Below are 22,877 nucleotides of genomic sequence, written 5' to 3'. Positions count from 1 at the left end.
GAGAGACACAGAACGGGAGACAAAGATACAAAGATCCCCCGTGTAGCCTTAACAGACTGTAGGGGCAAGTGCTGTTAGCGAGCACCTATGAAGGCCGGCACGGCACACGCACACAGACACACACAAGCGGAAAGAGTTAACGCAGAGAGACACAGAGAGAGAGAGACACAGACGCATGGGCACACAGAGTAACAACGTCTCCGTGTCGAGGCCTTAAATAGCTAGAGAGGAGGTACAGAGAGAGAGCGAGGAGGGCGGTGGTTAATTAGCATGTCAATGGGAGATCCTACAATGAGATAACTCCACCGAAGGGGAGACACACAGAGAGAGAGAGAGACGGAGGCAACACTAAATCAAACTAACTTAGTAAAACAATTTTTTAAAATGTAATGTAATGCGACACGCACAGTCGGGTAAACACACAATCAACACGTGGCCTGGTCCATTACGCCACTCCAAAGATTGCTCAATTAGAAGTTAAGTGTGAAATTTGGGAGAGAGACAAGGCTGTCTTTGCGTCTCCATGTCTGTGCCTTGTCTCTCTCACAAATTTCACACTTAACTGTAATTACATTACATTTTTAAAAATATTTTTTACTAAGTTAGTTTGATTTAGTGTTGCCTCCGTCTCTCTCTCTCTCTGTGTGTCTCCCCTTCGGTGGAGTTATCTCATTGTAGGATCTCCCATTGACATGCTAATTAACCATCCCGCTCCTCCTCTCTCTCTGTACCTCCTCTCTAGCTATTTAAGGCCTCGACACGGAGACGTTGTTACTCTGTGTGCCCATGTGTCTCTGTGTCTCTCTCTCTGTGTCTCTCTGCGTTAACTCTTTCCGCTTGTGTGTGTCTGTGTGCGTGTGCCGTGCCGGCCTTCATAGGTGCTCGCTAACAGCACTTGCCCCTACAGTCTGTTAAGGCTACACGGGGGATCTTTGTATCTTTGTCTCCCGTTCTGTGTCTCTCTCTTGGACGTTAATCAACCAGGTAGGGTGTTGACCGCCGTGTCAGACGACTTTCTGTGCTGCATTATATTTCTAAGTTCACTAGGGGCGTGTTTCTCTTTCATTTGTACCTGATGATGATTGCTTGCTTTGCAATCGAAACGTCGTGTGATATTATGTCGCGTATTATTTTCGATTTCTGCGTGACTTTACCGAAAGAACCAAAGAATAACAGCTGACAAGTCACCATCATCATCATCATCATCACGGTGGGCTATGAGATGTTGACTACCTCGCCTGGTCTACAGGAGGTCTAAGTGGAGTCTGTGTATGAGATGTTGACTACCTCGCCTGGTCTACAGGAGGTCTATGTGGAGTCTGCGTCTCTCTCTCATCATCATCACGGTGGCTATGAGGTGTTGACTACCTCGCCTGGTATACAGGAGGTCTATGTGGAGTCTGTGTCTCTCTCTCATCATCACGGTGGCTAGGAGATGTTGACTACCTCGCTAGGTGCACAGGAGGTCTATGTGGAGTCTGCGTCTCTCTCTCTCTCTCATCATCATCACGGTGGCTAGGAGATGTTGACTACCTCGCCTGGTCTACAGGAGGTCTATGTGGAGTCTGTGTCTCTCTCATCATCATCACGGTGGCTATGAGATGTTGACTACCTCACCTGGTCTACAGGAGGTCTATATGGAGTCTGCGTCTCTCTCTCATCATCATCACGGTGGCTATGAGATGTTGACTACCTCGCCTGGTCTACAGGAGGTCTATGTGGAGTCTGTGTCTCTCTCATCATCACTGTGGCTAGGAGATGTTGACTACCTCGCCAGGTATACAGGAGGTCTATGTGGAGTCTGTGTCTCTCTCTCATCATCATCACGGTGGCTATGAGATGTTGACTACCTCGCCTGGTCTACAGGAGGTCTATGTGGAGTCTGTGTCTCTCTCTCATCATCATCACGGTGGCTAGGAGATGTTGACTACCTCGCCAGGTCTACACTCCTCATGCACTCATTCCTCCACTGAACCTGCGTCCTATTTACGAATCACGTTTTTTGGGTGGTGGTGGTGGTGGTGTTGGGGGTGATGGGGGTGCTGGTACTGGTTGTGGGCGTGGTGGTTGTGTGTGTGTGGTGGGCGTGGTGGCGGTTGTGGGCGTGGCGATGGTGGTTGTGGGCGTGGTGGCGGTTGTGGGCGTGGTGGCGGTTGTGGGCGTGGTGGTGATTGTGGGCGTGGCGATGGCGGTTGTGGGCGTGGTGGTGATTGTGGGCGTGGCGATGGCGGTTGCGGGCGCGGTTGTGGTTGTGGGCGTGGTGATGGTGGTTGTGGGCGTGGTGCCGGTTGTGGGCGTGGTGGTTGTGGGCGTGGTGGCAGTTGTGGGCGTGGCGATGGTGCTTGTGCGCGTGGTGATGGTTGTGGACGTGGTTGTGATTGTGGACGTGGTTGTGGTAGTGGTTGTGGGCGTAGTTGTGGGCGTGGTGATGGTGGTTGTGGGCGTGATCTCACTGTCCCTCATTGCTCGCCGTAGGCGACTGGCACCACGTGAGGGGAGCAACTCACCATCACTACTCACCATCACTACTCACCATCACTACTCACCATCACTACTCACCATCACTACTCACCATCACTACTCACCATCACTACTCACCATCACTACTCACCATCACCTCACCACCTCCTCACCACCTCCTCACCACCTCCTCACCTCCTCACCACCTCCTCACCTCACCACCTCCTCACCTCACCACCTCCTCACCACCTCCTCACCTCGCCACCTCCTCACCACCTCACCACCTCCTCACCACCTCCTCACCACCTCACCACCTCCTCACCACCTCCTCACCACCTCCTCACCTCACCACCTCCTCACCACCACCTCACCACCACCTCACCACCTCCTCACCTCACCACCACCTCACCACCACCTCACCACCTCCTCACCACCTCCTCACCTCACCACCTCCTCACCACCTCCTCACCACCACCTCACCACCTCCTCACCACCTCCTCACCATCTCACCACCACCTGACCACCACCTCACCACCTCCTCACCACCTCCTCACCACCACCTCACCTCACCACCACCTCACCACCTCCTCACCACCTCCTCACCACCACCTCACCTCACCACCACCTGACCACCTCACCACCTCCTCACCACCACCTCACCACCACCTCACCACCTCCTCACCTCACCACCACCTCACCACCACCTCACCACCTCCTCACCACCTCCTCACCTCACCACCTCCTCACCACCTCCTCACCACCACCTCACCACCTCCTCACCACCTCCTCACCATCTCACCACCACCTGACCACCACCTCACCACCTCCTCACCACCTCCTCACCACCACCTCACCTCACCACCACCTCACCACCTCCTCACCACCTCCTCACCACCACCTCACCTCACCACCACCTGACCACCTCACCACCTCCTCACCACCACCTCACCACCACCAAGATGGAGGCGGCTGCTCGCTTTGCCTCTCTCTTCGGCCGCTCCAACGGCGTCGTCATCGCGATGATCCACGTGAAGGCGTTGCCAGGTAACCGTTACCCCGGTAACCGTCACCCCGTTAACCGTCACCCCGGTAACCGTCACCCCGGCAACCGTCATCACGTTAACCGTCACCCCGGCAACGGTCGCCAGGGTGAGCGGTCGCCACGGTAACCGGTTACCCCCCCCCGGGTGACCGGCGTTTCCATGGTAACCGTTTACGCCCTCGCGTTACCATGGTGACCCTTTCGCGTTACCGTAGTTACCCTGGGAAGTTTAGCGAGGTTACCCCCTTAAGTTACAATTGTACCTCACGTTACCATAGTTACCCCTTACGTTACCATAGTTACCCCTCACGTTACCATAGTTACCCTCACGTTACCATAGTTACCCCTCACGTTACCATAGTTACCTCTCACGTTACCATAGTTACCCCTCACGTTACCATAGTTACCCCTCACGTTACCAAAGTTACCCCTCACGTTACCATAGTTACCTCTCACGTTACCATAGTTACCCCTCACGTTACCGTGGTTACCCCTCACGTTGCCATAGTTACCCCTCACGTTACCATAGTTACCTCTCACGTTACCATAGTTACCCGTCACGTTACCAGTTACCCCTCACGTTACCATAGTTACCCCTCACGTTACCAAAGTTACCCCTCACGTTACCATAGTTACCTCTCACGTTACCATAGTTACCCCTCACGTTACCGTGGTTACCCCTCACGTTGCCATAGTTACCCCTCACGTTACCATAGTTACCTCTCACGTTACCATAGTTACCCGTCACGTTACCAGTTACCCCTCACGTTACCATAGTTACCCCTCACGTTACCATAGTTACCTCTCACGTTGCCATAGTTACCCCTCACGTTACCATAGTTACCCCTCACGTTACCATAGTTACCTCTCACGTTGCCATAGTTACCCCTCACGTTACCATAGTTACCCCTCACGTTACCATAGTTACCCCTCACGTTACCATAGTTACCCGTCACGTTACCAGTTACCCGTCACGTTACCATAGTTACCCCTCACGTTACCATAGTTACCCCTCACGTTACCATAGTTACCCGTCACGTTACCAGTTACCCGTCACGTGACCATAGTTACCCCTCACGTTACCATAGTTACGCCTCACGTTACCGCTGGCACGGCTGTGTATTAATGCCCCCACCCCCCACCCCTGATACAGTGGGACGCCGGTTACCATGGTAATCCGAGTGGCCGTGGCGACGGTCGCCATGGTTACCATCCGATCGTCGTGGGTGTAACGTTCAGACCACGTGGCCTCCACGACACTTAACCATATGTGGCAAAGAGCTTTACGGATTCTCGGATTCTTCCTGTTTCCTGCCTGCTTCACCCTGCTTCCTGCTTGTTTCACCCTGCTTCCTGCCTGCTTCTTCCTGCTTCCTGCTTCTTCCTGCTTCCTGCTTGCTTCACCCTGCTTCCTGCCTGCTTCACCCTGCTTCCTGCTTGCTTCACCCTGCTTCCTGCTTGCTTCACCCTGCTTCCTGCCTGCTTCCTGCCTGCTTCACCCTGCTTCCTGCCTGCTTCCTGCCTACTTCACCCTGCTTCCTACTTGCTTCACCCTGCTTCCTGCTTGCTTCACCCTGCTTCCTGCCTGCTTCACCCTGCTTCCTGCCTGCTTCACCCTGCTTCCTACTTGCTTCACCCTGCTTCCTGCTTGCTTCACCCTGCTTCCTGCCTGCTTCACCCTGCTTCCTGCCTGCTTCCTGCTTGCTTCACCCTGCTTCCTACTTGCTTCACCCTGCTTCCTGCCTGCTTCACCCTGCTTCCTGCTTGCTTCACCCTGCTTCCTGCCTGCTTCCTGCTTGTTTCACCCTGCTTCCTGCCTGCTTCTTCCTGCTTCCTGCCTGCTTCACCCTGCTTCCTGCTTCACCCTGCTTCCTGCCTGCTTCACCCTGCTTCCTGCTTGCTTCACCCTGCTTCCTACCTGCTTCCTGCCTGCTTCACCCTGCTTCCTGCCTGCTTCACCCTGCTTCCTACTTGCTTCACCCTGCTTCCTGCTTCCTGCTTGCTTCCTGCTTCACCCTGCTTCCTGCTTGCTTCACCCTGCTTCCTGCCTGCTTCCTGCCTGCTTCACACTGCTTCCTGCCTGCTTCACCCTGCTTCCTGCTTGCTTCACCCTGCTTCCTGCCTGCTTCACCCTGCTTCCTGCCTGCTTCACCCTGCTTCCTGCCTGCTTCACCATGTTTCCTGCCTGCTTCCTGCCTGCTTCACCCTGCTTCCTGCCTGCTTCCTGCTTGCTTCACCCTGCTTCCTGCTTGCTTCACCCTGCTTCCTGCCTGCTTCACCCTGCTTCCTGCCTGCTTCCTGCCTGCTTCACCCTGCTTCCTGCCCGCTTCACCCTGCTTCCTGCTTGCTTCACCCTGCTTCACCCTGCTTCACCCTGCTTCCTGCCTGCTTCACCCTGCTTCTGCAGGCACCCCGAGAAGTACGCTGCCCATGGCGGACATCATCGCAGAAGCACGGAGGGAGGCGGAGATATACAAAGCAGTCGGCGTGGTGAGTGTGGTGTGTGTATGTAGGTGAGTGTGTAGGTGTGGAGGTGAGTGTGTGGAGGTGAGTGTGTGTAGGTGAGCGTGCGGGTGGGTGGGTGAGTGTGTGGGCGGGTGGGTGAGTGTGTGGGTAGGTGGGTGAGTGTGTGGGCGGGTGGATGAGTGGGTGGGTGAGTGTGTGGGTGGGTGGGTGAGTGTGTGGGTGGGTGGGTGAGTGTGTGGGTGAGTGTGTGGGTGGGTGAGTGTATGGGTGGGTGAGTGTGTGGGTGGGTGAGTGTATGGGTGGGTGAGTGTATGGGTGTGTGAGTGTATGGATGGGTGAGTGTATGGGTGGGTGAGTGTGAGTGTGTGGTTGGGTGAGTGTATGAGTGTGTGGGTGGGTGGCTGGATGTGTGGGTGGGTGAGTGTGTGGGTGGGTGGGTGAGTGTATGGGTGAGTGTATGAGTGGGTGGGTGAGTGTGTGGGTGAGTGTATGGGTGGGTGGGTGGGTGAGTGTGTGGGTGGGTGAGTGTATGGGTGGGTGAGTGTATGGGTGGGTGAGTGTGTGGGTGGGTGGGTGTGTGGGTGGGTGGGTGAGTGTATGGGTGAGTGTATGGGTGGGTGGGTGAGTGTGTGGGTGGGTGGGTGAGTGTATGGGTGGGTGAGTGTGTGTGTGGGTGGGTGAGTGTGTGGGTGGGTGAGTGTATGGGTGGGTGAGTGTATGGGTGGGTGAGTGTGTGGATGGGTGGGTGAGTGTGTGGATGGGTGGGTGAGTGTGTGGGTGGGTGGGTGAGTGTGTGGTTGGGTGAGTGTATGAGTGTGTGGGTGGGTGGCTGGATGTGTGGGTGGGTGAGTGTGTGGCTAGATGTGTGGGTGGGTGAGTGTGTGGCTGGATGTGTGGGTGGGTGAGTGTGTGGCTGGATGTGTGGGTGGGTGAGTGAGTGAGTGTGTGGGTGGGTGAGTGTGTGGCTGGATGTGTGGGTGGGTGAGTGTATGGGTGAGTGTGTGGGTGGGTGAGTGAGTGAGTGTGTGGGTGGGTGGGTGAGTGTGTGGGTGGGTGGGTGGGTGAGTGTGTGGGTGGGTGGGTGAGTGTGTGGGTGGGTGGGTGAGTGTGTGGGTGAGTGAGTGAGTGTGTGGGTGGGTGGGTGAGTGTGTGGTTGGGTGAGTGTATGAGTGTGTGGGTGGGTGGCTGGATGTGTGGGTGGGTGAGTGTGTGGCTGGATGTGTGGGTGGGTGAGTGTGTGGCTGGATGTGTGGGTGGGTGAGTGTGTGGCTGGATGTGTGGGTGGGTGAGTGTATGGGTGAGTGTATGGGTGGGTGGGTGAGTGGGTGGGTGGGTGGGTGAGTGTATGGGTGAGTGTATGGGTGGGTGGGTGAGTGTGTGGGTGGGTGGGTGAGTGAGTGTATGGGTGAGTGTATGAGTGGGTGGGTGAGTGTGTGGGTGAGTGTATGGGTGGGTGGGTGAGTGTGTGGGTGGGTGGGTGAGTGAGTGAGTGTGTGGGTGAGTGTGTGGGTGAGTGTGTGGGTGGGTGGGTGAGTGTGTGGGTGGGTGGGTGAGTGTATGGGTGGGTGGGTGAGTGTGTGGGTGAGTGTGTGGGTGGTTTCGTGTCACCACCACCACCACCCCCCCAGGACGCGGTGTTGGTAGAGAACATGGGCGACGTTCCGTACGTGGCCGGGTGTCCGGGCCCCGAGGTGACTGCGGCTATGACGGCGGTGTGCTGCTCGCTGCGCCGGGCACTGCCCCACCACCCACTCGGGGTGCAGGTCCTGGCTGGCGCCAACCACCAGGCGCTGGCCGTGGCGCTGGCTGCCGGTGCGTCACACACACAGAGAGTCACACACACAGACAGAGTCACACACACACAGAGTCACACACACAGAGAGAGTCACACACACACAGAGTCACACACACACAGAGTCACACACACACAGAGTCACACACAGAGTCACACACAGAGTCACACACACACAGAGTCACACACAGAGTCACACACACACAGTCACACACACACACACAGAGACACACACACACAGTCACACACACACAGAGTCACACACACACACAGAGACACACACACAGAGACACACACAGAGTCACACACAGAGTCACACACACACACAGAGTCACACACAGAGTCACACACACACAGAGTCACACACAGAGTCACACACACACAGTCACACACACACAAAGTAACACACACACAGAGTCACACACACGCAGAGTCACACACACACAGAGAGTCACACACACAGTCACACACACACAGAGTCACACACAGAGTCACACACACACAGAGTCACACACAGAGTCACACACACACAGTCACACACACACAGAGACACACACACACAAAGTAACACACACACAGAGTCACACACACGCAGAGTCACACACACACAGAGTCACACACAGAGACACACACACACAGAGTCACACACACACAGAGAGTCACACACAGAGTCACACACACACAGAGTCACACACAGAGTCACACACACACAGAGTCACACACAGAGTCACACACACACAGTCACACACACACAGAGACACACACACACAAAGTAACACACACACAGAGTCACACACACACAGAGTCACACACACACAGAGTCACACACACACAGAGTCACACACACACACACAGTCACACACAGAGTCACACACAGAGTCACACACACACACACAGTCACACACAGAGTCACACACAGAGTCACACACACACAGTCACACACACACAAAGTAACACACACACAGAGTCACACACACGCAGAGTCACACACACACAGAGAGTCACACACACAGTCACACACACACAGAGTCACACACAGAGTCACACACACACAGAGTCACACACAGAGTCACACACACACGAGTCACACACAGAGTCACACACACACACAGAGTCACACACAGAGTCACACACACACAGAGTCACACACACACAGAGAGTCACACACAGAGTCACACACACACAGAGTCACACACAGAGTCACACACACACAGAGTCACACACAGAGTCACACACACACAGTCACACACACACAGAGACACACACACACAAAGTAACACACACACAGAGTCACACACACGCAGAGTAACACACACACAGAGTCACACACACGCAGAGTCACACACACACAGAGTCACACACAGAGACACACACACACAGAGTCACACACACACAGAGAGTCACACACAGAGTCACACACACACAGAGTCACACACAGAGTCACACACACACAGAGTCACACACAGAGTCACACACACACAGTCACACACACACAGAGACACACACACACAAAGTAACACACACACAGAGTCACACACACGCAGAGTCACACACACACAGAGTCACACACAGAGACACACACACACAGAGTCACACAACAACAACAACAACAACCGCCATTCGCGACTAAGTGGCGGTGACGTCACCACGACGCTTGTGCCAGGCTATGTGCACCCTGAGGCCACGTGAAGTGTCGAACGCCCGCTGGCAGGAGGTCACGGGGCAGACCCAGGTGCCACGGGTCGACTGACTGAGATGACTGGCTGATGCACCACCTGTGCCCCCTACTGTGCCAACCTGCTGTGCTTTAGCCACCCGGCGCTCCGCTCGTTGTTGTGAGCGTCGCTCCACCGCCCTCCGTTGTTGTTGGAGGGCGACTGCCTCCAACTGCCCAGTAGCATCCTTCACGAGCCTCCTCCACAGAGGCCGATCTTGACACTGCTGGTACCAGTCATCGGCAAGTCCACTCAGCTCCACGTCCTCCCGTACCACATCACTCCATCTCTTTTCTAGCCCGTGCCGCGCCCGCTTAGCCCCCTCAATCCGGCCAAACAAAAGCTGTTTCGGCATGCGGTGGCTGGGCATGCGGGCTACATGACCCAGCCATCGCAGCCTTGCCTGCCGGAGGAGCTCACCGATGGGACCCTGCCCAGATCTTTCAAGGATTTGTGAGCTCCTCACACAATCCAGTCTGGTTAAACCCAGGATGGATCGTAGGCAGGCCAGCCTAAATGTTTCTAACCGGCGAAGATGTTCCATTAGGGGGGTCCACGTTTCGCAAGCGTAGAGAAGGGAGGGAATGACCGTGGCCGAGAAGACCTGAAGCTTAGTGCGGAGCGACAGACCAGGTAGCTTCCACACAGCGTTACGCAACCGATGAAAAGATAATGCCGCTTGACTGATGCGGAATGAGACCTCCGCTATTAAACCGGAGCTAGTCATGAGCACACTGCCCAGGTATGGGAAATTCTCCATTCTCTCCACAACTGCCCCATCACCAATTGGGAGTTGTGGGGGTGGAGTGTCCGATGGTACAAAATACCCAGGCAGGTGCTTAGTTTTGGTGGGGCTGATGGTAAGGCCCCACCTCTTAGTGGCACGCTCCAGTCTCAGCAGCAGCGTCTCCAACTCCTCCTCTGACTGAGCAGCTATTACCAAATCATCAGCATACATAACGTGGTTGAGCAATAGGGAGCCATCCCTTGACCGCACCCGGGCATCGATTAGCCTCCCATTATATCTGTACCATATGGAGATTCCCCCGGTACAGCTATTGAAGGCTTCACGAACTACGTGGTCAAAATAGATGTTAAATAATGTGGGAGCCAGAGGACATCCCTGTCGCACCCCAAGGTGTACAGGGAATGGCTCTGACTCCCGGCCACGTAGTTTTACCCGGGCCCGCTCACCATCATGAAGGTCCTTAATGATCGTGAGCAGAGGGTCAGGTACTCCAAAAGCACGAAGAACGACCCAGAGCCCAGGCCTACTGATGGTATCATAGGCCTTGACCAGGTCAATAAAGCAGAGATGTAGGTCTTGTTGGAATTCCCTACACCTCTGCTGTAGCAGACGGACAGAAAATATGGCATCTGTGCAGGACCGCCCTTTCCTGAAACCGCATTGGGGCTCCGCAAGCCTCTCCTCAGCGTGCCTGGCAAGGCGATGCTGAATAATCCTTGCCAGGACCTTTCCCGGCACACTGAGGAGTGAGATGCCCCTGTAGTTGTTACAGTCTGTGCGGTCCCCCTTCTTAAAAAAGGGGGACCACCAGGGCATCCTTCCAATCCTGCGGAACCCGTCCAGTGGTCCAGACTGTTGTTATGATGTCATATAGGGCAGTCTGTGCACAAACGCCACCCTCCCTCAGCATTTCGCTTGGGAGATCATCTCTGCCCGCTGCCTTTCCTGGTCTCAGACTCCGGATCGCCTTCAATACTTCCTCAGCAGATGGCACCTCAGCCAGCCACTCACAGGGGGTGACTTCATCCAATATTTGAGGCACCGCAGCCTCAGCAGGGTCATCCTCACTTTGTGCCACGATGTTTTCCTGGCTGAGGAATTTTCCCTCCCCCAGGACCTCACAGAAATGCTCAGCAAATCTGCGAACCTGTTCCTGGGGGTCGGAAATTGGATCACCGTTTTTTCCCCTAATGATGGTAATAGGTGTGGCGCTGCAGGTTACTTTTTTGATGGAGTTAAATAGAGATTTGTGATCACGGGCCACTGAGGCAGACTCCATCTCCTCAGCAACCCGCGACCACCACCCATCCTTGCAGCGCCTCACGGCTCTCCGAACCTCCGAGCGAAGGCTGCGGTAAGCCTCCTCATTCTCTGACGTGGGATTCTGTAGCCGATGACAGTGGGCCTGTCGCTTTTTCTCAACCATCCTGAACAACTCCTCTGTCAGCCAGGGTGTCTGGGGAGGTCTGGACCGCGTACCCAAAGCAGCCATTGCAGCTGCATGAGTCACAGTCCTAAACCTCGCCCATTTACCCTCGACATCAGGAGGAGTCGGGGACGATGCCAATCCCAGCCGCAAGCGATGATGAAATTCTCGCTTGCAACTTTCATCAGATAACTGAGACCAGGCCACTGTGGGTTTGAATGGGGTCCTGGGTGTACACCCACCACCGGAGTGGAAGAATGGCAGGCGCATCTTACAGATGACTAGTCGATGGTCAGAGGGCAGATCAGCTCCACGGTAGGTCCTGGTGTCAAGGACATGGGCTCGCATTCGCTGGTCCGTCACTATGTAGTCCAGCAGATGTTCTTGCTTGGACCCGGCATGCATCCATGATGTTGTGTGGATGCGCCGATGCCGGAACAGCGTGTTGGTAATTACAAGCCCATGGGCTGCACAAAAATCTAGCAGCCTCCTACCGTTGTTATTGAGCTGATCTGGCCCATGCCCTCCAATCACTCCAGACCAGGTGCCAGTATCATGACCAACTCGGGCATTGAAGTCACCCAACATGATGACTCTATCCCGAGGGGCCACTTTAGCCAGCACCTGTGACAGGAGGTCATAGAAGGCATGTGACTCATCGGCTTTGCCTGCATCCCTCCACGGATGTTCATCTTCGGTGGGGGCATAAGTAACCACGACCACCATTCCTCGCTTCCGGTTGATGGGAAGGCGAGCCCAAAGTAGCCTGGGGCTTACAGCTTCCCACACCTCACCGCCACGCTCCCACGCCCCCTTCATTCTTTTGTTCAAAAGAAGACCCACACCCTGTTGTTTGGCAGTCTGCTGCCCCGAGTAGAGGACTGTCCACCCCTCATGGTGGCAGGAGCCAGAGCCGGTCCACCGGACCTCCTGAATGCCGCATAGATCCAGGCGGTACCGGTCCAGCTCCCGACAGAGGAGTGGCAGCCTCTCCTCTGCAGTGAGCGTTCGAACATTCCACGTGGCCACCCGTAGTGGCTTTTCGTTGTTTCTGGAGTAGCCCCGAGGGTAGGTATTCAATCTCCTGGCTCCGCCAATTGGGGTTTGGCCAGGAGACGTCATAGACGCCTGGCCCCCCGGGGCCTCCGGCACAAGCTTAGTTGTTACATATTTCAGTTTAATTCGTGGTTTCGTGGTAATTAATTGAAGGTGAAGGGGTTACCAGCCCCTCGCACCCGTCCAGAGCCCCCGTTTAGCCCCTGTGGTGGACACATATGCCATGAGGGGAGGAGCCAATCAAAATTGGATCTCCCCCCACAGCGCTGTCCACGACAGAGTTGCCCGTCCGGCACCGCGAGGAGGTAGGGGGTTGTTTTGCCGAACGCAGACACACACACACAGAGTCACACACACAGTCACACACGCAGAGTCACACACACACGGAGACACACACACACAGAGTCACACACACACAGAGTCACACACACACAGAGTCACACACACACACAGAGTCACACACACAGTCACACACACAGAGTCACACACACACAGAGTCACACACACACACAGAGTCACACACGCAGAGTCACACACGCAGAGTCACACACACACAGTCACACACACACAGTCACACACACAGAGTCACACACACACGGAGTCACACACGCAGAGTCACACACAGAGACACACACACACACAGACACACACACGGAGTCACACACACGCCGCGTACGCCGCGTCACACACACGCCGCGTCACACACACACGTCACACACACGTCACACACGTCACACACACACACACGTAGACACACACATACGCCGAGTCATGCACACACGGAGACACACACACACGGAGTTACACACACGGAGACACACACACGTCACACACACACGGAGTCACACACACACGTAGACACACACGGAGTCACACACACACACACGTCACACACACACGTCACACACACACGCCGAGTCACACACACGGAGACACACACACACGGAGACACAAGTGGAGACACACACACACGTCACACACACACGGAGTTACACACGCGCAGTGTGCCGCTTGGCGGTGGTGGTGACGGCTGCGACAATGCTGGCGGGAGGCGACGAATGGTGGTGGTGGTGGTGGTGACTTATGCCCTCACCGAAGACGAACATCAGTGGAGGGATGCAGGCAAGGCCGATGAGTCAGATGCCTCCTATGATCGGTACCGCCTGGATCTCTGTGGCATTCAGGAGGTCCGGTGGACCGGCTCTGGCTCCTGCCACCATGAGGGGTGGACAGTCCTCTACTCGGGGCAGGAGACTGCCAAAGCAACAGGGTGTGGGTCTTCTTTTGAACAAAAGAATGAAGGGGGCGTGGGAGCGTGGCGGTGAGGCTCCTTCCCATCAACTGGAGGCGAGGAGTGGTGGTCGTGGTTACTTATGCCCCCACCGAAGATGAACATCCGTGGAGGGATGCAGGCAAAGCCGATGAGTCAGATGCCTTCTGTGACCTCCTGCCACAGGTGCTGGCTAAAGTGGCCCCTCGGGATAGAGTCATCTTGTTGGGTGACTTCAATGCCCGAGTTGGTCATGATGTTGGCACCTGGTCTGGAGTGATTGGAGGGCATGGGCCAGATCAGCTCAATAACAACGGTAGGAGGCTGCTAGTCTTCTGTGCAACCCATGGGCTTGTAATTACCAACTTGCAGCACCACACCTATCACCATCATTAGGGGAAAGAACGGTGATCCAACACCATTGCCACCGTGACGGTGGTGATGGTGGTGGTGACGGTGGTGGTGACGATGGTGGCGGTGGTGGTGACGGCGGTGGTGGTGACGGCGGTGGTGATGGTGGTGGTGACGGTGCCCCACCAGGCCTGGACTTTGTGCGAGTGGAGGGCTTCGTGTTTGCCCACGTGGTGACGGTGGTGGTGATGGTGGTGGTGATGGTTGTGGTGGTGTCCCACCAGGCCTGGACTTTGTGCGAGTGGAGGGCTTCGTGTTTGCCCACGTGGTGATGGTGGTGGTGGTGACGGTGGTGGTGGTGGTGGTGGTGATGGTTGTGGTGGTGTCCCACCAGGCCTGGACTTTGTGCGAGTGGAGGGCTTCGTGTTTGCCCACGTGGCCGACGAGGGGCTGTGCCAGGCCGCCGCCGGGCCGCTGCTTCGCGAGCGACGGCGCCTCGGGGCCGACAGAATCCTCCTCCTTGCCGACATCAAGAAGAAGCACAGGTGGGGGGGGTGGTGGGGGGGTAGTGGGGGGGTGGTGGGGGGGGTGGTGGGGGGTGGTGGTGGGGGGGTGACGGTGGTGGTGACGACCTCCTGTAGGCCAGGCGAGGGAGTGAACACCTCCTGGGTCTCAGCTGTGCCAAGTGTGGCAGTGGAAAATGGATGGCACGGGTGTGTCCCACCCTCACCACCACCCTCACCACCACCCCCACCACCACCCTCACCACCACCACCACCCTCACCCTCACCACCACCCCCACCACCACCCTCACCACCACCCTCACCACCCCCCCCAGTGCCCACGCCGTCACGGCCGACGTGGGGGTGGTGGACACGGCACTGGCTGCCCAGTTCTTCCTGGCTGACGGCGTGGTGCTCACCGGGCGTGCCACCGCCTGTGCCACCAGCGCCACGCAACTCGCCGGTACGCGGCGCCACACCGCACCGCACCACACCGCACCGCACCACACCACACGTACCACACTACCACACGTACCACACCACACGTACCACACCACACGTACCACACCACACGTACCGCACATACCACACCACACGTACCACACCACACGTACCACACTACCACACGTACCACACCACACGTACCACACCACACGTACCACACCACACGTACCGCACATACCACACCACACGTACCACACCACACGTACCACACCACACCACACGTACCACACTACCACACCGCACCACACGTACCACACCACACGTACCACACCGCACCACACGTACCACACCACACCACACGTACCACACCACACGTACCACACCGCACCACACGTACCACACCACACGTACCACACCGCACCACACGTACCACACCACACGTACCACACCGCACCACACGTACCACACCGCACCACACGTACCACACCACACGTACCACACCACACCGCACATACCACACCGCACGTACCACACGTACCACACCACACGTACCGCACATACGGCGAGTGGGTGGGTGACTGAATGAGTGGCTTAGTGTGAGAACTCATCCCTCCCTCCCTCCCTCCCCACCCCCCGGTGTCCGTCAACCTCCACCCCGTCACCGCCACCACCACCACCACCAGAGGTGCGGGCGGCGGTGGCGCTGCCGGTGCTGGTGGGCTCGGGCGTGACGCTGGCGAACGTCGGCGACTACCGCGGAGCGAGCGGCCTGATCGTGGGCTCGCACCTCAAGCGTGGCGGCGCCTGGCACGCGGAGCTGAGCCCACAGAGAGCAGGGGACTTCATGGACGCCGTGCGGGCCGTGCGAGGCGCTGGTGGAGGCGCTGGAGGCGCTGGAGGCGCGGGCGCTGGAGGCGGTGGAGGCGCTGGAGGCACTGGAGGCGCTGGAGGCGGTGGAGGCGGTGGAGGCGGTGGAGGCGCTGGAGGCGGTGGAGGCACTGGCGGCGGAGGCGCTGGAGGCGCTGGCGGAGGCGCTGGAGGCGCTGGAGGCGGTGGAGGCGGTGGAGGCGCTGGCGGAGGCGCTGGCGGAGGCGCTGGAGGTGACTCGTAGGGGAACGATTCGTTAGGAGGGGAACAATTCGGGGACGGTGATTCAGGGAGGATGATTCAGAGGAGGATGATTCAGGGACGATGATTAGGAGAAAATGATTCAGAGGAGGATGATTCAGAGGAGGATGATTCAGGGAGAGGATGATTCAGGATGATTGGGAGAGGATGATTAGGATGATTCAGAGGAGGATGATTCAGAGGAGGATGATTCAGGGAGAGGATGATTCAGGATGATTGGGAGAGGATGATTCAGGGACGATGATTCAGAGGATGATTCAGGGAGAGGATGATTCAGGGACGGTGATTCAGGGAGGATGATTTAGAGGAGGATGATTCAGGGACGATGATTCAGAGGAGGATGATTCAGGGAGAGGATGATTCAGGATGATTGGGAGAGGATGATTCAGGATGATTGGGAGAGGATGATTCAGGGAGGATGATTCCGGGAGGATGATTCAGAGGATGATTAGGATGATTCAGAGGAGGATGATTCAGGATGATTGGGAGAGGATGATTCAGGGAGGATGATTCAGAGGATGATTCAGGGACGGTGATTCAGGGAGGATGATTCAGAGGAGGATGATTCAGGGACGATGATTCAGAGGAGGATGATTCAGGGAGAGGATGATTCAGGATGATTGGGAGAGGATGATTCAGGGAGGATGATTCAGAGAATGATTAGGAGAGGATGATTCAGGGAGGATGATTCAGGGATGGTGATTCAGGGACTGTGATTCAGGGAGGATGATTCAGAGGAGGATGATTCAGAGGAGGATGATTCAGAGGATGATTAGGAGAGGATGAATCAGAGAGGATGATTCATGGAGGATGATTAGGAGATAATGATTCAGCTATTGTGATTCAGGGACAATGATTCATTCACCCACCAGCTCCATCTCTTCTCGAGCCCGTGCCACTCACCCACCACTGCTCCAGCCCGTGCCACTCACCCACCAGCTCCATCTCTTCGAGCCCGTGCCACTCACTAACTCACCACTGCTCCAACCCGTGCCACTCACCCACTCCTCACCCACCAGCTCCATCTCATCTCGAGCCCGTGCCACTCACTCACCCACCACTGCTCCAACCCGTGCCGCTCACTCACCAACTCACTCCACGTCTACACACACACGCCACACTCGCTCCAAACCGCAGAGAAATAAACGCCAGGGACACGTGTTCACGCGTGTGTGTGTGTAGTATATATATATTATAATTATTGTTTACACGTTACATCATTCAGTATAGGACTTTAAAATACAAACACCATAAAAACAACAACACACAGAGAGAGGAACCAACCGCGTGTAGCATCTAGCAGACTGCTCTTACTAGGGGCAAGTGCTCTTACTAGGGGCAAGTGCTCTTACTAGGGGCAAGTGCTCTTACTAGGGGCAAGTGCTCTTACTAGGGGCAAGTGCTCTTACTAGGGGCAAGTGCTCTTACTAGGGGCAAGTGCTCTTACTAGGGGCAAGTGCTCTTACTAGGGGCAAGTGCTCTTACTAGGGGCAAGTGCTCTTACTAGGGGCAAGTGCTCTTACTAGGGGCAAGTGCTCTTAGTAGGGGCAAGTGCTCTTAGTAGGGAGCAAGTGCTCTTAGTAGGGAGCAAGTGCTCTTAGTAGGGAGCAAGTGCTCTTAGTAGGGGCAAGTGCTCTTAGTAGGGGCAAGTGCTCTTAGTAGGGAGCAAGTGCTCTTAGTAGGGAGCAAGTGCTCTTAGTAGGGGCAAGTGCTCTTAGTAGGGAGCAAGTGCTCTTAGTAGGGAGCAAGTGCTCTTAGTAGGGAGCAAGTGCTCTTAGTAGGGGCAAGTGCTCTTAGTAGGGGCAAGTGCTCTTAGTAGGGGCAAGTGCTCTTAGTAGGGAGCAAGTGCTCTTAGTAGGGAGCAAGTGCTCTTAGTAGGGGCAAGTGCTCTTAGTAGGGGCAAGTGCTCTTAGTAGGGGGCAAGTGCTCTTAGTAGGGAGCAAGTGCTCTTAGTAGGGGGCAAGTGCTCTTAGTAGCAGCACCGGTGACAGGGCCGGCACTGTGCCTATGGGGGGTGTAAAGGTGGTGTGGCCGGCCACCCCAACCACGCACGTCCCGGCCGCCTTTGTCTCTCCACCCCCCACCCACCGCAGCGGCGACGTTTTCCAAGCGCGCGCGCGCGCTGAGGAGCGGTGGTGCAGCGGTGAGCGCTACGAACCCAGCGACACGGGGCTCGATTCCCGCTCGCGGCCAACGCCCGGGCGGTGCCGATTATCCGAACAGGGGCCCGGGCCTCCCCTAGGTCGATTCGGCCTCGAATGAGTTACCTGGTGTAGCGGTGTGCGGTGAACATCGCCACTGGGGGAGACAAAGGCGGCCGGGCGTGGTGGTGGTGGTGCTGGTCACACCCACCCCCCTCAAGTGTGTGTGTGTGCGCGCCACAGTGCCGGTAGCCTTCGTAGGCGCTGGTGCTCGCTGCGAACAGCACTTGCCCCCGACAGCCTGTCCACAGGCTACACGGGGGTGCTCTTTTGTCTCTCCGTGTGCCTAGTTGCCTTGCGTTATTTTTCAAGTATGCTGAACGTTGCCGACGCTTCGAAACCACCGGCAGACACCACCACGCACGCGACACCACGCACACTGACGTCTACCACAGCATGCATCCAAATCATTGCCACAAAGCAAATCAAACCCGGGCCAGATTGGCCTCCCGCGAAACGCAGTGGACGCCTCGCTGCGCGCGTGCGCGTGCGCGCGAGCGAGTTAAAAATAACTTCTCGGATTCTCAGATTTCCTCCGGTCGAAATCCGACAAACCCATCCCCAAACTTTAAAGCGGCCGAGGCCCCTCCGAGTTTCAAGTTTCGCGCAGTCGGTAGCAAGCCCTGGCAGGCCGTGCGGCTCTTGATTCGGGTGCCGATGGCGAACAAAGATCGTGAACAGGGAAGCATCTTAGAGCGACGACGCGAAACAGAAGCGTCCTGGGATGAAGCGGCGAACCTTCGCTCGATCCCTCTCCCGTCTCCAGAACGCGTCTCGTGTGCGAGTTAAAGAGCTTCTCAGGTTCTCAGATTTCCGCCGGCGTAAATCCGACAAACCATCCCCAAACTTTAAAGCGGCTCGGCCCCCTCCGAGTGAGCTGCTCTGTCGCTTGATCTCTCGCTCTCCCGTCTCCAGAATGTTTCTCGTGTGCGAGTTAAAGAGCTTCTCAGATTCTCAGATTTCCGCCGCCGTAAATCCGACAATCCCCAAACTTTAAACCGGCATAGGCCCTGCTAAGATCCTTGATATCTCTCTCTCTCTCCAGAACGTGTCTCGTGCGAGCGAGAGAGCTCAGATTTCCTCCGTTCTAAATACGACAAGCCACGGACCACCCTGAACTTTAAACCGGCGAGGCCCCTCCGAGTGAGCTGCTCTGTCGCTTGATCTCTCGCTCTCATATCTCCAGAATGTTTCTCGTGTGCGAGTTAAAGAGCTTTGTAGATTCTCAGATTCCTCCGGCGTAAATCCGACAATCCCCAAACTTTGAACCGGCATAGGCCCTGCTACGATCCTTGATCTCTCTCTCCAGAACGTGTCTCGTGCGAGCGAGAGAGCTTCTCAGATTCTCAAGATTTCCTCCGTTCTAAATACGACAAGCCACGGACCACCCTGAACTTTAAACCGGCTCAGCCCCTCCGACTTGGGACGCTAACGCAGCGCGATTTCCCCTCCCTCGCTCTCCTACCTCCAGAACCCTTCGCGTGCGTGCGTGCGTGCGGGCGAAAGAGCTTCATCGATTACATCAGATCCATACTCTTTGGTTCTATTCGGTAAAGTCACGTGGGTAAAAAGTAAAACCACAAAAATCACGTTTCGGCCACAACACAAGCGGCCTTCATCAGGTCGCGGTCTGAGCGTGGCTGTGTTTCACTCCAGCGCTGTCCTCGAGACAGCCTGGTCCCTTCACCTGATGAAGGCCGCTTGTGTTGTGGCCGAAACGTCGTGAGAATTTTATTGTTTTATTTTATTAGTTTATTCTCATTCTACGTGACTTTACCCACGCGACTTTACCGAATAGAACCAAAGAGTGTGGATCCTTGCAGTCACGAAAGCTTCAAATCTAGAACACGTCAGATTCCTCCGCTCTAAATCCGAGAAACCACCCCCAACTCTTAAACCGGCTCGGCCCCCTCCGACCGATCTGCCCCACGCAGCGCCATCTCTCGCGATCCGTAACTTCGCGTGCGAGACTCCACCAGAAGACCCAAAGAATATGAAAGTGCTTCGGAGGTGATCGGATTCCCGACGGCGTCACAATCCGGCACACCATGCTGATGCCACGGGCGCCGAACTTTCAAGGGCCCCACGCTAAATGCTTTCAAGCCGTCAGCTCCGGTTCATGGGGACAGGCCCAGGGGCTTGGCCAAAGAGCTCTGCGAGCCAAGAAGGGCTTTGGCCTTGGCTGTGGAAGCCGCTCAAGAGCGATGGTGGTCACGCACGGGGAGCCACGTGGTTTGCTGGAGGCTTCAAGGTGGTTCAGAGAGAGTGATGGAGATCTACAGATGACAGAGAGAGTGATGGAGATCTACAGATGAGAGGGAGGTTCAGAGGGTGGCCACGCACGGGAGCCACGTGGTGTACTGGAGGCTTCAAGGTGGTTCAGAGAGAGAGAGAGAGAGTGATGGAGATCTACAGATGACAGAGATAGTGATGGAGATCTACAGATGACAGAGAGAGTGATGGAGATCTACAGATCAGAGGGAGGTTCAGAGGGTGGCCACGCACGGGAGCCACGTGGTGTACTGGAGGCTTCAAGGTGGTTCAGAGAGAGAGTGATGGAGATCTACAGATGACAGAGAGAGTGATGGAGATCTACAGATGAGAGGGAGGTTCAGAGGGTGGCCACACACGGGAGCCACGTGGTGTACTGGAGGCTTCAAGGTGGTTCAGAGAGAGAGTGATGGAGATCTACAGATGACAGAGAGAGTAAGGGAGATCTACAGATGACAGAGCGATGGCGATCTACAGATGAGAGGGAGGTTCAGAGGGTGGCCACGCACGGGAGCCACGTGGTTTACTGGAGGCTTCAAGGTGGTTCAGAGAGTGATGGAGATCTACAGATGACAGAGAGAGAGAGGAGGGGGGGGGGAAGAGAGATGCAGAGTAGAGGGTGGTCAAAAACTCTCATACACAGAGACACACACACAGAGACAGACAGACACACAGAGGACACACACACAGGACGACACGACAAACACACACAGAGACACACACCACACACGACACACACAGAGACACACGACACACACAGAGACACACCACACACACAGACATACACACACAGACACAGGACACACACACACACAGGACACACACACACAGACATACACACACACAGGACACACACACACAGACACACAGGACACACAGACACACACAGGACACACACACAGACACACAGGACACACACAGACACACACGACAAATATACAAATATCCCCCATTGTAGCCTTAACAGACTGTAGGGGCAAGTGCTGTTAGCGAGCACCTATGAAGGCCGGAACGGTACACGAGGGGGTGGGTGGCCAACACCACGCCCGGCCGCCTTTGTCTCCCGAGCGGCGGTGTTTACACATCGCACCAGGTACTCATTTGAGGCTGAGTCGACCTAGAGGGAGGCCGTCACACACACTGTGTAGCGTAGTGTGTGTGTAGCGTATTGTGTGTGTGTAGTGTGTGTAGCGTAGTGTGTGTAGCGTAGCGTAGTGTGTGTGTAGCGTGTGTAGTGTGTGTATAGCGTAGGGTGTGTAGCGTGTCTGTAGCGTAGTGTGTGTAGTGTGTGTGTAGCGTAGTGTGTAGCATAGTGTATGTAGTGTGTGGTGTGTGTGTAGCGTAGTGTGTGTGTAGCATAGTGTATGTGTAGTGTGTGGTGTGTGTGTAGCATAGTGTGTGTAGTGTAGCGTAGTGTGTGTGTAGTGTGATGCGTAGTGTGTAGCCTGTGTAGTGTGTAGCGTAGTGTGTAGCCTGTGTAGTGTGTGTAGCGTAGTGTGTATGCAGCGTGTGTGTTTGTATATATAGTGTATGTTTGTGTATGTGTGTGCGAGTGAGTGCAGTGTGTGTATGTGTGAGTGTATGCAGTGTATGTGTGTATGTATGCAGCGTGTGTGTGTATGCAGCGTGTGTGGCGTGTAGTGTATGTGGCATGTGTGTGCACCCACAGAGCTGTGATACTTTACAGAGTGCACCCAAATTAAAGTTGCACTATTACAGTGTACCCATAAAGTTGGACAATTACACAGTGCACCTATAGAGCTGGACTTGCACTATTACAGAGTGCACCCATACACACAGCTGCACCATTTTACAGAGTGCACCCACACACACAGCTGCACAATTTTACAGAGTGCACCCACACACACAGCTGCGATACTTTACACAGTGCACCCAAATTAAAGTTGCACTATTACACAGTGTGCCCATTGACAGCTGCACTTGCAGAATTACAGTGCACCCATAAAGTTGGACAATTACACTGTGCACCCATGGTACAATTAC

At 55.6% G+C, this 22,877-nt stretch overlaps 1 protein-coding gene across 1 annotated transcript; it reads left to right on the top strand.

Annotated features, from left to right (window-relative positions):
- Positions 1-3,332: 3,332 nt before the first annotated feature.
- LOC116938006 (uncharacterized protein F13E9.13, mitochondrial-like) lies at positions 3,333-17,562 on the top strand. The gene is made up of 6 exons (XM_076055148.1): positions 3,333-3,504; positions 5,910-5,992; positions 7,597-7,780; positions 14,721-14,871; positions 15,165-15,292; positions 15,957-17,562. The coding sequence occupies exons 1-6, from the start codon at positions 3,420-3,422 to the stop codon at positions 16,382-16,384; spliced, it is 1,059 nt and encodes a 352-aa protein (XP_075911263.1). The 5' UTR covers positions 3,333-3,419; the 3' UTR covers positions 16,385-17,562.
- The last annotated feature ends 5,315 nt before the right edge of the window (positions 17,563-22,877 follow it).

The sequence above is a fragment of the Petromyzon marinus genome, chromosome 69, assembly GCF_048934315.1.
Source record: "Petromyzon marinus isolate PM22_M1 ecotype Great Lakes invasive population chromosome 69, UKy_Petmar_22M1.pri1.0, whole genome shotgun sequence".
Classification (NCBI taxonomy): domain Eukaryota; kingdom Metazoa; phylum Chordata; class Hyperoartia; order Petromyzontiformes; family Petromyzontidae; genus Petromyzon; species Petromyzon marinus.
Note: the sequence above shows the minus strand (reverse complement) of the source record. Positions and strands in the feature narration are given on the sequence as shown.